The following is a 15,836-nucleotide window of genomic DNA, read 5'->3' as shown; positions in this document are numbered from 1 at the left end:
TTGAACATTAAGGGTTGCGATTTCTAAGGAAGAAATGGCACTTGACTGAACAATGTGTCTTCTAAATTATTCAGGGTGAGCTGCATACATGTCGTTGGTCTCCCCACGCACCCACCCCCTGCCACCCTTGTCTCTTCTTAGCCCCCTAGAGCAGGGGAGGGGAGATCCTGTGGCCCTCTGGGTCACATTCGGCAGCAGCATCTCATGGGCAACATGACCTTGACCTAGAGATCGATTATTAGAGATTAGGCGCCAGGCAAAAACGTTCCTCTTCAACCAGGCTTTTCGGCCAATTAACATTATATGACTTTCTAGTGGGGTAGGAGAGCTGAAAACAATGCCAATACATTTCACATCTGGCGACCAATGTGCCCCTTTGGGTTCAGATAGTACATGGGTAGACGAGTCTAAAAAATCTGGGACACAAATGTTCCTGGGCCCTCTAGTGCAGGCATAGGCACACTCAGCCCTCCAGATGTTTTGGGACTACAACTCCCATCATTCCTAACTAACAGGACCAGCGGTCAGGGATGATGGGAATTGTAGTCTCAAAACATCTGGAGGGCCGAGTTCAGGGATGCCTGCTCTAACCGTTACACCACACGCTGATTCTGAAGACACACCTCTTTACCCTGGCATTTGATGCCCAAGAGAGATTTGTATATACATTGGGACCTGCCCTATCCTCTTGATTGCCATATGTTTTCAATCTTGTATTTTTAAATAGTTGTAAAAGGTTGCCTATGCCTGCTCTAATGGCTATGGAGGCTCATTTGCCTTATTTACCCATGTCTAGGGGGCTCAGTTTAGTCAAACAAGGTATGCCCTTCCAGAGTGAACGCTAAATACATTACTTCTGGTAAATGTGCCACCATAGCAGCTAGATGGCTGTGAAAATTTCTGTCCTGGGCTCCTCTAGCCATGGTACTATCTGAGACCAAAGGGGCGCATAGGTTGCCAGATGTGATTTCCCCCCAAAGCTCTCCTACCCCACAATTCTAAATGTTTCTGTGGGGGGGGGGGATATTGCTTTGTTTTGCTTTTGTTCTCGTTTTGTATTTTTCTGTAGTGCACCGCCCCGTGATCTTGGGGTGTTGTATGCAAATTTAATTAATAATAATTTCCCGTTTTTATCTTCCGTATTAAAGCAGGAACCTTTATCTGGAATGCTTAACCTGCAGCCCCTCTTAGGAGGGCTGTGTTTTCTCCCGTTTCAGCCGGGCCTCACTTGACTAACATAACCTTCTCCTTTCCCCCCACGCTCTCCGATGTAGCTTGCCAGCCAGCGCAGCAGTATTCTTTCGGAACGGGGGGACCGTCACTCTATCAGCCCCACCAGCAACAACCTCCTCCGCCCCCTCCTGCCTCGGCCTCTTACACTAACCCCAATCCTCCTTACATGCCCTCTAACCCTCCCACCTCCATGCCCTCCCCGCTCTACCCAGCCCAGCCCCAGCCCTCCCCGACCAGCTTGAACCCCAGCTCTTCTCTTCCTCCTCCCCCTCCTTCTGGTGCCTCCTTCCAGCATGGCCGGCCGGGAGCCCCAGCATCTTCTCTGCCGTATGCGCTGCCTCCTGGACCCTCAGGTACAGAGCCGGCAACCAGTGAGCTCGCTGCATCCCAAAGAACAGGTCTGCGCTTGCAAAGGGGCCTTTGTTATGCATTTGGGGGGCGGGATGGGGCGCACGTTTCTTTTATCCTCACCGTTTTGCATGTGTGTGCTGAGACAGTTTCACACAAAACTGGGGGCTCTCTGGTTGCCTTCCGTATAGGACCAGCAGCTTGCTCTGTTCAGAGCAGCGTGAGTGACAAAACGCCCCTGCCGTGAGTCAAAAGAGCGCCCAGAGATAGTCCCAGGAGTCATTTGCTGCATGTTGTTGTTGTTGTTTAGTCGTGTCCGACTCTTTGTGACCCCATGGACCAGAGCACGCCAGGCACTCTTGTCTTCCACACTGAGAGCCAGTGTGGTGTAGTGGTTAAGAGCGGTAGTCTTGTAATCTGGTAAACCGGGTTCGATTCCCCGCTCCTCCACATGCAGCTGCTGGGTGACCTTGGGCCAGTCACACTTCTTTGAAGTCTCTCAGCCCCACTCACCTCACAGAGTGTTTGTTGTGGGGGAGGAAGGGAAAGGAGAATGTTAGCTGCTTTGAGACTCCTTAGGGTAGTGATAAAGCGGGATATCAAATCCAAATCCAAACTCTTCTTCCACTGCCTCCCACAATTTGGTCAAACTCATGCTGGTAGCTTGAGAACACTGTCCAACCATCTTGTCCTCTGTCGCCCCCTTCTCCTTGTGCCCTCCATCTTTCCCAAAATCAGGGTCTTTTCCAGGGAGTCTTCTCTTCTCATGAGGTGGCCAAAGTATTGGAGCCTCAGCTTCACGATCTGTCCTTCCAGTGAGCACTCAGGGCTGATTTCTTTAAGAATGGAGAGGTTTGATCTTCTTGCAGTCTATGGGACTCTCAAGAGTCTCCTCCAGCACCATAATTCAAAAGCATCAATTCTTGGGTGATCAGCCTTCTTTATGGTCCAGCTCTCACTTCCACACATCACTACTGGGAAAACCATGGCTTTAAGTATACGGACCTTTGTTGGCAAGGTGATGTCTTTTCTTTTTAGGGTGCTGTATAGCTGTATATTTGCTGCATAGAGGCTCTCAAAGTGTAGAAGGGGCTTTAGCTGAACATTCTGGGTTTAACCAAAAACAAGACCAAAAGGAAGTCAAGACATCAGTGCTGGCAGCTTTCAGTCAGCGACTTATAAGAAGAGGGCTTTGGAATGGGATCTGGCTCTTGTTTGTTTGCCATGCCCCAAAATTGCCTAGCCAATTGTTTAACATTCACAAGCCTCCTGCAGAAAAGTGTGTTGCCCGCTATCAGTTTGCTAGATTTTTTTAGCCTGCCAGGGAGATCAGGGCCACCCCATACCTCCTTTACCCTTGCAGGAGCCCCGTGAAATGCTCTAGGCCAGCCTTTCTCAACCTGTGGGTCCCCAGATGTTGTTGGACTACAACTCCCATCACGCCTAGCTAGCAAGGCCAGAGCTCAGGGATGATGGGAGTTGTAGTCCAGCAACATCTGGGGACCCACAGGTTGAGAACCGCTGCTCTAGGCTGAGAGATAGTGGCTGGCCCACGTTCACCCAATGAACTTCAGAACGGAGCGGGGATTTGAACCCAGGCCTTTGCAGCCCAAGAGTCCAGCACTTAAACCCCTACACCACACCTAAGGTACGGTCACTTTACCTGCTTACCACTGCAGTTGCACCCGTGCCACTCTGGAAAACCTGCAAAGCTACAGCCGCGCTGCACAGACCAAGCATTTGTATTTATGGAAGTGTGTAAGTACAGGAAGCCTTATACTTCTCTGAAGTGGCATGAGAGCAACCGCTGTTGTCCTCTGGGAGCCAGAATCCTTAACAGGCAGAGAGCCATGGTGTGGGACGGAGCCTCTTGGTTTTCTCTTTCTCACTTCTTAACAAAGATTATTCCATTAGCAAGCTTTGAGATGGTTTCAGGAGAGCATGGACCAGGGTTCTTGTTTTAAACCCAAGGTTGGGGACATTTGGGGGGGGGGCGCGGGCCGAACTGTCCCTTTAAAATAATAATGGTAGTAATTCTGGAAACTTAAATCAGAGCATACCTTATAAACATGACACCGTAATTCCAACCAGAACAAAATGTATTGGCCTCTGACCTATTATATCAATACTCCAGCCCTTTATATTAATTGTTAGCTGAAGTTTTTCCATTGGAATTGGCACCAGTAAGGGGGGGGGGCGAACGACAGTTGTTCACTAAAGGTGAGACTCGATATTGACGAAGCAATTTAGAAACCCTTCAAAGGTATGTTTTTCTTCTCGCCTGAACTAAACAAGCATGTCTGGAACATTTGCTTCTGCATGTGTGTTAGCATGACACAAAAATGTTTAGCCCAAAATGAGAGAACTGCGAACTTGCTTTTGTTAATGTTTTTTTGTCTTGAGCAGCTATCGTGCATGATAACAGACCTGTTTCTTTATCGGTGTCATTCAACTTTTTTCTTCAGCTTTCCTTTCCTTTAAAATAAAATGCAAATAAGCATAACAGGAAGACACAAAGCTTCTGTCAGGGACCAAAACTACTTTGTATTATTATTATTATTATTATTATTATTATTATTATGGCCAGGGTATGAAGGGAGCAAGACTATTACCGATTACAGTTTTGGATGAAATTACATTAGATACACAGCAGCTGCCTTTTACAGACTTTTAAGACTGTTCCCCTTTCCTGGTAGAAAAATGTGTTAGAGTACTTTTGAGTTCCCTTCAAGAAATACAGCATGTCCCAGGGTGCCTTGCAAAGAGTGCTATGGACTAAAGTTTTCTAATGAAGGTAGCTTTCATGTTCAGTTCACAGCCGAACTCTTAAAACACGTGTGGTCCTCTAGATGTTGAGCTTCAGCTCCCATCATCCCTGACTGTTGGGAGTCCAGACAACTAGAGGACCATGCCTACCCCATCCCTGTTTTTGCAGGGTTATCCCATTGTCACGTTGATGAACAGGACTAGTGATATTAAATTCTCGAGAATAATCTTTTGGAGAATATTCTCGATTAATGAGAATATTAGAGAATTTTCATTTAAAAGAGGAGAATATTCATTTTAATGCATTGAAAATGATATAATTAGTTAATATACATGTTTGTTCATGGGTAAACTTGTTCAGATGGCAACCAAAAACTGTAAAGATACTTTTATTCAATGGGGCAATGCAGTGAATTCACATTTTTTGATTATTATTATTTTTTGCACCAAACTTGAAATTGAAAATTCAGCATGAATGACTCACATTACTCACCAAGCCTATTACATACAGTTGAAATACATAGGAATTCAAATGTTCATCAAATTAAATGAATAGCATTTTTAAAACTAAAAAAAAAAAAAAGGTTTCTGTAGCTCACATTTCAGAACTGCCAATGGTGAATGACACAATGCCCAATAATGTAACTGGATAAAAAAAAAAATTATTCATTACTTACACTGGCAATATCACAGCTTGATTTATTATTTACTAGATTTTTTAAATGTTTGTGGAGAATATTCTCCGGAGAACTTTCCAGCAGAGAATATTCTCGAGAATATTATCATTCACGAGAATATTCTCCGGAGAATATTCTCACCTCACATCACTAAACAGGACTTTGGAACCAAGAATTTGGAACCAGGCCTTACAGACCTTAAGCCCAGCACAACACCAGCAGCTATTCAAATGGAGTTCTTTAAGAATCCCACGGTTCCTGGGAAACTCCTCTAGGTTTTCTTAGGGAGAAGGTTGTGGATACTGAGTGCACTTCTCTAAGGAAGGTGGCTTGTTCTTTGCTGCTTAGGCAAACTCTGGGGCTGCATGGCTAAACTGGGAGTGAGGATTGGTAAGAGCGGACGCTTGAAATCTGTTCTTGAAACCTTAGAAGGTGTTTTCCAGCACATGCAAAGCTTGGGAGCCAGTGTGGTGTAGTGGTTAAGAGCGGTAGTCTCGTAATCTGGTGAACCGGGTTCGATTCCCCGCTCCTCCACATGCAGCTGCTGGGTGACCTTGGGCCAGTCACACTTCCTTGAAGTCTCTCAGCCCCACTCACCTCACAGAGTGTTTGTTGCGGGGGAGGAAGGGAAAGGAGAATGTTAGCCGCTTTGAGACTCCTGAAGGGGAGTGAAAGGCGGGATATCAAATCCAAACTCTTCTTCTTCTTCTTGGGAAAAGCTGCTAATGGGAAGGTAGTGTATCTTTTTCCCCCCTTTTAAATTGCTCCTGAGGTTTTTTTGCGTTTTGTCTGCAGACTATCAATCCATACAAGACCAAGCCAGTATCCTGCAAGGTGACTTAGCTACCTTTTATAAAATGGAAATCATTAAGGCACAGCACGAACATCTAACAAATTGGACTCTAGCAGTGCATGTGACCGCAAATTCAATACTTTGTGCTAATAATACTTGTTAAATCCAATGAAATTTAACACTCGGTAACATTTTAATGGAGACAAATGGTTTGACTCAAATAGCAGAGCTGGGATTTATAACCACAGATGTGATCAACTTCTAAAACAGATGTTTGTTGCATTCACTGGGGGAGGAGCAACGCTCTGAAATGTTAATTTCCATGGTCTGCACTATAATTTTTGAAGCAGTCTTTTGCACAAACAGGACAGCTTCCTTTTGTGTTCAGAAAAGCTGAGAAGACAGTTACACAATCTTCCGAATAGTTGCAACTATCCTTAAAATCAGGGCGTGTGTATTCTGCACTTTCCAATGGAACGTTAAAAGAAATTGCACCTAATCAATCCAAGTTCTGTGTCCAAAAAATCCAGAATCATTTGCTTAATTTGTGCAGATCGAACAGATTTGCATAAGCTGTTTGTAAGCAGCCTCCTGCTTGCTTGGGACATGGGTGGCACTGTGGGTTAAACCACAGGGCCTAGGACTTGCCGATCAGAAGATCGGCAGTTCGAATCCCTGCGACGGGGTGAGCTGTTTCTCGGTCCCTGATCCTGCCAACCTAGCAGTTTGAAAGCACGTCAAAGTGCAAGTAGATAAATAGGTATCGCTCCGGCGGGAAGGTAAACGGTGTTTCCGTGCGCTGCTCTGGTTTTCCAGAAGCGGCTTAGTCATGCTGGCCACATGACCCAGAAGCTGTATGCCTTGGCCAATAAAGCGAGATGAGCGCCGCAACCCCAGAGTCGTCCAGGACTGGTCGTCCAGGGGTCCCTTTACCTTTACCTGCTTGCACTGATGGAAAAGATGAAGAATTGCAGGGGTTGTGAAGATGTCTACCTGCAGTTCTTCCTTTTGGCACAGGAAATATGTTTTGGTTAATAGAAGGAAGGGCAAACTGAGCCTCAAACAATAGCATCAGGGACATAGGCAAGGGGCCTCTAATTTGGCCTGGCACCACATCCCAAGATCTCTAGGGGTTAAGTGTTGGTCTTCACAAGGGTCTCTCAGATTCCCAGGTGAGAGACTTGCTCATGGGGGCAGGGAAGAGAAAAAGTTGAAATGCTAACAGCAAATATTTCTCTTCTCCTTTGTTTTTCTTATTTCGCCTAATTTATCCTTCAACTTTCAGCCTTTTAAAAAATATGATTTAGTTAGTCCTGGGAAGGGAGAAAGAGCTGTGAATAATAATAATAATAATAATAATAATAATAATAATAATAATAATAATAATTTATTATTTGTACCCCGCCCATCTGGCTGGGTTTCCCCAGCCACTCTGGGCGGCTTCCATAGAAACCAAAAATACAGTAAAACATCACAGATTAAAAACTTCCCTGAACAGGGAAGAACACTGAAGTTCTCCCTGCCTAGCCTTGATTGCTAGAAATCTTAATCGGAAACTCTGCTAGCTTCCAAGATTTGAGTGATCGTTATCCCCACACTCTCAACGTATATTTTCTATATTCATGAGAACTAGAATCTTCCTTTGGAAAAGAAAAAACGCCGGGATTCACAGAAAGTGAAATCCTGTGCCCAGTACACACTTACCTTTTTGCCCTTAGTTGCAAATGAGTTGTAGAACCATGGGACTCCAAATTTTTCAAAGGAAACTGAGTTAATCCTAGTTTTTAGAGAATGGGAGCTACAGTTTTGTAAAAAGAAAATGATAGCACTGTGGTTAAAAACTCCAGCTGTGATTATTTTTGATTAACTATCGGTGTTGTGTAACAAACCTGCATTACTTTTTATTTTACTTGAGTGGCCCTTGAGTTCAGATCAGTTCAGAAGATCCCAATTTAAGCTTTCCCCCTAAGCATGTTTGTTGGGGCAGGCGAGGTCCCTGCATACGCCTGAGCCAGAGCAAATTCCACCAGGAACATCTGCAGCTACTGATTCCGAATTCACACTCAGTACTGCTTTCATTCATTTTCAATAAGGCTTATTCGGAAGCCCTTGCCAATAGACGATAACATCAATGTGTGTTCAGATGCCCAGCTGGCCATTTTTGTCTGGACAGGTTCATAGCTTTTTTATTTATTTAGATGATTTATTTGCCGCTTAGCCTTCTCTTCTTCTTTGCGAAAGTAAAATCTCTGAGTGGTTCACTGATACCGGCATAGGCAACCTCGCCCCTCCAGATGTTTTTGGGCCTACAACTCCCATGATCCCTAGCTAGCAAGACCAGTGGTCAGGGATGGTGGGAATTGTAGTCCCAAAACATCTGGAGGGCCAGGATATATATGTGACTTGAGAGGTTAAAATGATGGAGTCTAAAGAAGGAGAATAATATTAATGAATAGCAAAACAAGGGGTTTGGTGAAGACAATTGAAAACATATGAGATATGCTCTTGACTGTATTTGGGACATTATGTTTGTAAAACCTTCTGCAATACCGTATAATATTAATAATTAAAGATAATAAAAGAAGAAAACATCTGGAGGGCCGAGTTTGCCTATGCCTGCCATAGAATTTAAAATAAAAATGCAGTAAGTGCGATTAAAATACTGCAGTTAGTGATCAGGATACAGCAAACATATTGTAATGAACTTCATCCCTGAGGATCCTCTAGCCTGCAGTGCAGGAATACGAAGTTTCCCAAACGGGGATCAAACCTGCAACCTTGGCGTTATGGGCACCATCCTCTAACCAACTGAGCTATCGGTTTCCTGGACGGAGCGCTTTTATGAGCGAAGCTGCTTTTTTCCAGGGAAGCACAGTAATTGGCACTGCAAACGCAGGGGGCTCCCTGCATTTTAGCTCCCTAGCCCATGAGGCTCAGTAGCAGGCAGCCGTTGTTACTCTGCTCCCCAGTTAGTGATTATGAATTCAAGCGGCAAGATCTGTGGCAGCGCACTCTCCCTCTGCGAGACAGGCTTCCTGCCAAGCAGCAGCAAAACTTAATTAAGTGACTAAAATGAGCGTGTTCACAGCAGCTTTGTTCTTTCCAATTTTTACCAGTCCGAACCGTTTTTTTTTTAAAGTTGACGCTGCTGTGGATTTATGGGTTACCAGGAATTACTGATTCCCTCCTGATATCTGTGCTGCAAAAGCTTGTCTTTTTCAGTGGTGTGCGCTGGAAAGGATAGGCGGTGAAGATCTAAACCTGCCATCTCTCTGCTACCAGTTGCTGATTTAATCCTAACATTAGCAAAACTACAGCTGTGCAGGAACCTAGGCTCGAAAAGATGCCCTGCTGTCTTCAGCAGGCCCAGTTCCATTCTAACCAACTAATGGTTTTGCCCATTGCATATCTGAATATGTGTCCTTAGACTTTTTATTAATGCAAATAGCACAGGCGTGTCCCCAGATTTAATCCTCCTTCCCCCAGTGCGAAATCCATTGTCCTTTGGGAAGGGCGGTGCCCAGGGGTAAAGTTCGTATGCAGAAGGTCAGTCCTCTTCACCTCCAGGTGGTCAAGGACTCCTGCCAGTCAGTGGTAGATCAGAGGCAGGGAACTTTCAGCCCATGGGCCAAACAAATGTGGCCCTTCAGGGCTTTGTCTGGCCCTTGGCACTCCACCCAGACCACAACCCTCACCGGCCTTGCTTCACATCCTCCTCCAGTGTTTTTGCATGGCTGGAATGTGTCCTTCAACTCTGATCATGCCTCTTGCTTGCATTGATGGAGGGTAGAGTGTTGTGTGAGTGAGCGCTTGTAGGAACTAGCCTCCTGTCCAAAGGTAAATTGACATGTACTGCTTTGCCCCTGGCCTTGACCGCCACTGTTATGTGGCCCCTGGAAGCTTCCCCAGAAAGGAATATGGCTCTCAGGCAGGGAAGTGTCCCCACACCTGGTGTAGGGAAAGCTTCCCAGCCTAAGCAACTGTGCTTAGATGGGCCCATCGTCGAAAGGGAGCCAGTATGGTGTAGTGGTTAAGAGCGGTAGTCTCGTAATCTGGGGAACCGGTTTCACGTCTCCGCTCCTCCACATGCAGCTGCTGGGTGACCTTGGGCCAGTCACACTTCTCTGAAGTCTCTCAGCCCCACTCACCTCACAGAGTGTTTGTTGTGGGGGAGGAAGGGAAAGGAGAATGTTAGCCGCTTTGAGACTCCTGAAGGGGAGTGAAATGCGGGATATCAAATCCAAACTCTTCTTCTTCAAATCGATACAAAGCAGCTTCCTTGTTTCATCACCATGAAGGCTCTGCAGCCCAGACTTCCAGGGCGAACCAGTAGAGGCATATATTTTGACAAACGGTGGCCAGCACATCATTCTCAGTTGGAAACATTTTGGGGCATCAATCAGCATTTAAAACCCCAGAAGTGCCAAAATGCTGCATTCTCCTGAGCAGCAACATGGTATTCCAAAGTGGTGTCTGTTGCTAACAACGTCCAAAACAAATCTCTGAAATTTCAGATTTTCTTTGCTAGCCCAATGATAGAAATGTCAATGACCGTATTAAATATGTACCGATAAATAACATATGTGATTATGCTAATTGTACTTGCAAATCCATGCCAGATTGACAAAGAGCGCTGTAATGAATGTTAATCGTAACTGGAATATTGTACCGTCAATTTACATAAAGCTTTGCAGGTAGTATAAACCCAAAGGGTAGGTACTTCCCTCATGGGGCTTGCAATCTGCATTCTGATAGTGGAGGCAGAACATGCACAAATATAGGAGCAACTAGTTGAATTTAGTTCCCGTTGGGCAGGAGGAGCAAGGGAATTGGGCCAAAAGCTATGAAGGCAGACATGGGTTTTTGCATTATCTGCATTCCTATTTCAAATACAGAACATGCTCACCCCCTCTCTGAAATTTCTAGATTCTAGTTAGAATGTGGCAAAATTTGCCCCTCCTGATTTTCTGGGACGCTTTACATTCCACTGATATTGTTTGGTCTTGTTGCAGGACCTCAGAACGGCTGGAACGACCCTCCTGCTTTGAGCAGAATTGCAAAGAAAAAGAAGGTAGGTTAAAAGGAACTTCTGATGTGCTGAGAGTGACTTTGAAGGCCCTTCCCCAGGTGTCCCTGCGATCAAAGGTGGCAACCAGAGAGAGGGTTATCTTAGCCTGTGTGTTGTTATCCTCCCTGATCCCGAAAATGAGGTTTTTAATTGCCCCAGTAGGCAAGACAGGACTCAAGAGATTAAGATCTCATGGATTTAGAAAGAGGAGGTTTTTCCCTGCCGGATATGAGACTATATTATGAGGCATCCTATCTTTGCTGGTTGAAGGAATGGATAACATTAGAAAATTCACATATTCTACACTTAGGTCATGACAATATTTTTGGTTGGCACGCTTATATATGGTATGAAAAGGTGAAAATTCATAAAGGATTTAGAAATCATATAATTAGGAGAAAATTGTATACAGTATGGAATAAATACAAGAATCTATTTAAAAACTTATGAAATATGCAGAAATTGTGAAATTTACCGGAAGAATAAGAAATCAAGATAACAATTTTTTAAAAAAAGAATGGAAATAGTTTATTGAATATTTACAGATAAATTGTAAACAGATAAGAACATTGGCAGGATTGTTGTAATAACTTGCAGTTTTATAAGAGTTTATATTTAAAGTAGATGAATGAATGAGCAAATGACTTTAATTAGGATATGCAGAAGATACTTAAAATAAATTTAAGGAACTGCAGAAAGAGGGGGAAGGAAGTCAAGTTTTGAAATGTTAAAATGATTGTAAAATTAGTGAAATGTATAAACCTGAAAAGCATAAATATTTTTTTTAAAAAAAAAAATATTCTCTTGGATTTGTTTTAAAACTATCATCAGAGGGCTTGCGAACGCATTTCAGTTTATGAAAGACTGGTGCAGCATGGAAAAATCAACAGCAAGTTATACATGAATGACGCTTGCCTCAAAAAGAACGCCTTTAAACTTAGCTAAATTGCTGGCTAGGGCTGATAGGAACTGTAGTCCGAAACGTCAGGCTAGCAGAGGCTGATTTAACGATTGAATGCCCAGCAAACAAGGAACTGAAATAACCTTTGATAGGTGAACAGCCCTCAAAACAGTGGTGGCAAATATCATTTCCTACTCTTGCCTAATTTTATCACACACACCTGCTGCCATAAGAACTCGAGTGAGCTCTTCTTTTCCTTCCTCTGCCTTAGGGGCCTGAGAACTTCCTGCCTCCGGTTCCCATCACAGCCCCGATAATGAACCCCATGTCGGACCCTCAAGCCCATCTGCAGCAGCAGCAGCAGCAGCCAGCAATGCCTCCTGCTCAGGTTCCGTTCCAGCCCTCGCATCTTCCTCCAGGCCAACCTAGCATGCCAAGCTCTTTCCAGAACGTCCCACAACCTGGGGGCCATACCATCATGACTCCTTCCGTGCCCATGCCCAGCATGGAAGGGGCGCCTGGAGCGCCGATTGGCAACACCATGCAGGTAAGAGCTAGTGGCCTGGTGTCTTGGGCCAGCTGGATGCCGAGGAGTGGTGGGAGGCACCAGCCGTGGAACCCCCTAGGGCAGGGGTGGCCAAACTTGGCCCTCCAGTTGTTTTGGGACTACAACTCCCATCATCCCTAGCTAACAGGACCAGTGGTCAGGGATGATGGGAATTGTAGTCCCAAAACAGCTGGAGGGCCAAGTTTGGCCATCACTGCCCTAGGGAACCCCCAGGGGAAGTGTCAGGGAACTGCCATCAGCTCAGAGGCGAGAGGTGGAAGGGCAGTTGTGTTATAGGGAACCTCTGGAAGTCTTGCGAAGCAGTTCCTCCTCTGGCGAGGAGGAAAGCCCCACCTCCAGTGGAGAGGAGGTGGTGGAACCAGGGGATGCTAGGGAGAGCCTCAACACCAACCCTGAGCAAGGCGGAGAGGAGGGAAGTACCCCTTTGCCAGCGGCCACTCTGCACAGGAGGTTTCAGCGCAGGGAGGGGAGGAGAAGTTTGAGGGTCAAGTGACTGTTATGCTGGGGGAGGTACAAGGACCAACCACACCCAGATTCTGCTAGCGACTGAGCCAGACATGAACTTGCGACGCTCTTCACTGTAAATAGCTTTGCACTAAGAATAAAGCCTGGAAAAGACAGGTTGGAGTCTTGCCTGTTTGCTCTCGAGCAACCACACCACCATGTAACAGGAAGGATGCTCAGGGCCAGGCAATTGGTGTTGGGACGATGATGAGCGGTCAGAGGGAGAAGAGGGACAAGACTGGGAGGAGGAGGTGTCGGAAGCTGAAGACGTGACAGGCTTTAGTGAGCAGGAAGAGGCTTGGGCAGAGAGCAGTTCAGACTTTGAGGCTGAAGCGGAGGCTGCAGGGGAGGGCGGCCTAGAGGCAGAGTTGAACGATGGCATTTGCCACAACATTTAGAGATGGATGCTTTAAAAGGGGACTAGACCAATTTGTAGAGGGGAAGGTTATCGATGGTCACTACTTGCGATAACCACATTCCTTCCAGTATCAGAGGTGGTTGCTAGGCCACGTGAGAGTGCCTTTGCACTCATGTCCTGCTCGGAGGCTTCCCATGAGCGTTTTGGTTGGTCATTGTGAAACCAGGATGCTGGGCTGTAGAGAGACCTTTGATCTAGTTGTGTAAATTTATTTATTTGGTTTTCAGATTAAAGCTTTACAGTCACATAGCCAACATACAACATAGACACAAGATTCCAGAGAATCTCATGGACTTCCCTTCTCCCCTTTGTGGGTCCTGTTGTTAATCACCTCCTCCTGCATCTTTTATAAGAATCCAAATCTTTTACATCTCCAATGTGTCCAAAATTCACCATTAAACTACAAGTGTTATTCCAATCTTACTAACGATTTAAACTCTTCACAATGGTTTTTAAGATAAGTTATTAAAAAATTTCCCCATTCCTTATTAAAAATTTGGTCTTCCTGATTCTTCCTACCAGAGAAGAATGGCAGAGATCAAGTTGATGGATTATCCCGAAATGGCTAAAATGACCAGAAGAATCAGAAGTCAGTCCTTTCATCTAATTGAGCATCTGTTCTTACGTCTTCATTGAGATTGACAGTGGAGTGAGAGGGAAAGAGTGCAGCCTGGGGAGTAGGGGGTTACCTTTGGCCCTGAAACGGTTGTCTGAGGTAGAATGAGAGAGAACGTGTTCACTCCTGAGAAGATTCCCTCACCAGGCCAGCATCCCTTGCATTTTGCCACCTGGCGCAGATGTGGGGAACCTTTGGACCTCCAGGTCTTGCTAAACTACAGCTCCTGTCCTGCCTGACCATTGGCCATACTTGCAGGGGTTGATGGGAGTCATAGTTCAGCCACATCTGGCAGGCCAGAGGTTCTTTACACATGTCCTGTTAGGTTGCGCCATCCTTTGCTACAAGACGAGGGGTCCGTCTTGCAGTTATCTCACCACCACCTCACTTCACAGACAGGGAGGCCATTTTCTGGTTCAGGGGTCGACAACCTAAGGCCCATGGGCCACAGGCGGCCCATTGGAGTCATTTAATTGGCCCATGGACCCCTGTCACCCGCTGGGTCAGCTCCCGTGCGCGAAATTGGCGCAGAGCAGGGACCGCCTTCCGCGACGCTGTCCAGCTTCCCATTGGCTGCAGGAAGCTCCTGCAGCCAATGGGAAGCTGCACACGCCTTCTCCGCGCCAGAAGGAGCGCCGGAAATAGTGTTTGTGCGTGTGCGCGTACACACTCCAGCCCTCCGTGGCGTCTGCAGGACCGTGAACCGGCCCAAGCCACAAAAACTTTGCCGACCCCTGAATTCTGGTTGGATCCCCTCTATGCCTGATGTGGTAGCAGCCATGTAGCCTGGACAGGCAGCTGTTGAATTTCTGAACGGCTGATTGTTTCCCCTCCCACTTGCTCAGTGAGAGGTCTGCGGGGTCCTGCCTGAAGAAACAATCAGCCTTTTGACTTGGGGGATTGTCTTTGAAAGCAAATGACTGGCAAATGATCGTGAGAGCCTTGTGGGTGGGTTGCTATGCGGTGAGAGACGTTGGCTTATTTGGAGCAGCATTGTTGAGGCAGGCAGAATTTGCCCGTTTCATTTGATTTAGATCTTACTGATGTTTAGGCAGAGGTTAGCATTTGCTTTCCCTGCCCCAAAATCTTTCAAGGGTGCAGAAATATGGACTCTAAACACCTGTCTATCCTGTGGTAAGAGGGAATCCAGCGTGAATGGGTTTTATGCTAAGGCAGGATTAGCAGGGCTGCTTCAGCATTAAGCGGCAAATTTGGCAGGCACCATTAAAGGGCAGCACATTGGTAGGTGTATAGAAACAAGAGTCTCTTGGCCTTGGACATTCTTTGTCACTGGACAGTTGGCCCAGGGTGGATATTAAAGAGAGGTTATTGACTGTAGGAACACAGTGCCACCACCTTGCTGAAGCTAAGCAGGTCTGAGTCTGCTCAGTGCCTGAATCTGAGACCACCTGGGACCTGCATGTCCATTGACTTGGGTTCCATGATGGAATATGAATGTAAAAATATAAAGGGAGAGGGGGTAGAAAATGATATATGGGAAGTGAGTTGCCAGGAAAAATGTTGATTGTGGTCTTGGAAGTGCAACAGAAAGGATCATTCAGTTTGTAACTTAAGGGTTAATTGTGTTACCAGTAAGAAGAGTGGAAGTGTTGCTTAGCAATCAGGCAGAACAGCATGATTTCTAGTGGAGTAGCACATGCTCTGATAGGCTGTGTAGTTCTGTGGCAGTTTTCCCTTTGTATGTTTTTGATTGAATGTCTCCATGCCCCAAACAAGGCCTGAACTGGAAGTGAAATCCTCTCTGTCCCTTTCTCCTCAAATCATACACTCTTTTTATTTCGCTTCCTCAGTACCAAGACCTTCCCTCTGCATTCCATTGTGTTATTTAAGTGACTTTACTAACATACGGTTCCCCTGGAGTAAAAAGACTGGGAGCAAATGATGACAAAGCGATATTCCAAATTACTCTTCCTTCCCCTCTAG

The 15,836-nt window shown here is 45.7% G+C and overlaps 1 protein-coding gene and 3 long non-coding RNA genes across 17 annotated transcripts in view; 1 reads left to right on the top strand and 3 right to left on the bottom strand.

The window, feature by feature from the left end:
* The window catches only part of LOC309540187, a 194,202-nt gene that overhangs the window by 112,623 nt on the left and 65,743 nt on the right, over positions 1-15,836 (bottom strand). The gene's annotated exons all lie outside the window — the stretch shown is intronic.
* Positions 1-15,836, top strand: part of SEC31A (SEC31 homolog A, COPII coat complex component) — a 61,202-nt gene that overhangs the window by 40,999 nt on the left and 4,367 nt on the right. For 5 of the 14 annotated variants that reach the window (XM_082236309.1, XM_082236313.1, XM_082236310.1 and 2 more), the window contains 4 exons: positions 1,275-1,631; positions 5,820-5,858; positions 10,830-10,888; positions 12,058-12,333. In XM_082236309.1, coding sequence (XP_082092435.1) covers positions 1,275-1,631; positions 5,820-5,858; positions 10,830-10,888; positions 12,058-12,333 — 731 coding nt within the window. The remainder of the gene's footprint in view (positions 1-1,274; positions 1,632-5,819; positions 5,859-10,829; positions 10,889-12,057; positions 12,334-15,836) is intronic. The other 9 variants (XM_082236305.1, XM_082236307.1, XM_082236311.1 and 6 more) reach the window with 5 other exon arrangements.
* LOC309540159 lies at positions 5,777-7,152 on the bottom strand. Its single transcript, XR_014223082.1, has 2 exons — positions 6,757-7,152; positions 5,777-6,408 (listed from the first exon to the last, which is right to left on the bottom strand). It is a non-coding gene; the product is annotated as an uncharacterized lncRNA (long non-coding RNA).
* Positions 7,629-15,830, bottom strand: LOC309540151. The gene is made up of 2 exons (XR_014223072.1): positions 12,454-15,830; positions 7,629-8,123 (listed from the first exon to the last, which is right to left on the bottom strand). It is a non-coding gene; the product is annotated as an uncharacterized lncRNA (long non-coding RNA).

Source organism: Podarcis vaucheri (assembly GCF_965113315.1).
Source record: "Podarcis vaucheri genome assembly, chromosome: 9".
Lineage (NCBI taxonomy): Eukaryota > Metazoa > Chordata > Lepidosauria > Squamata > Lacertidae > Podarcis > Podarcis vaucheri.
This window is presented reverse-complemented; position numbering and strand designations above follow the sequence as displayed.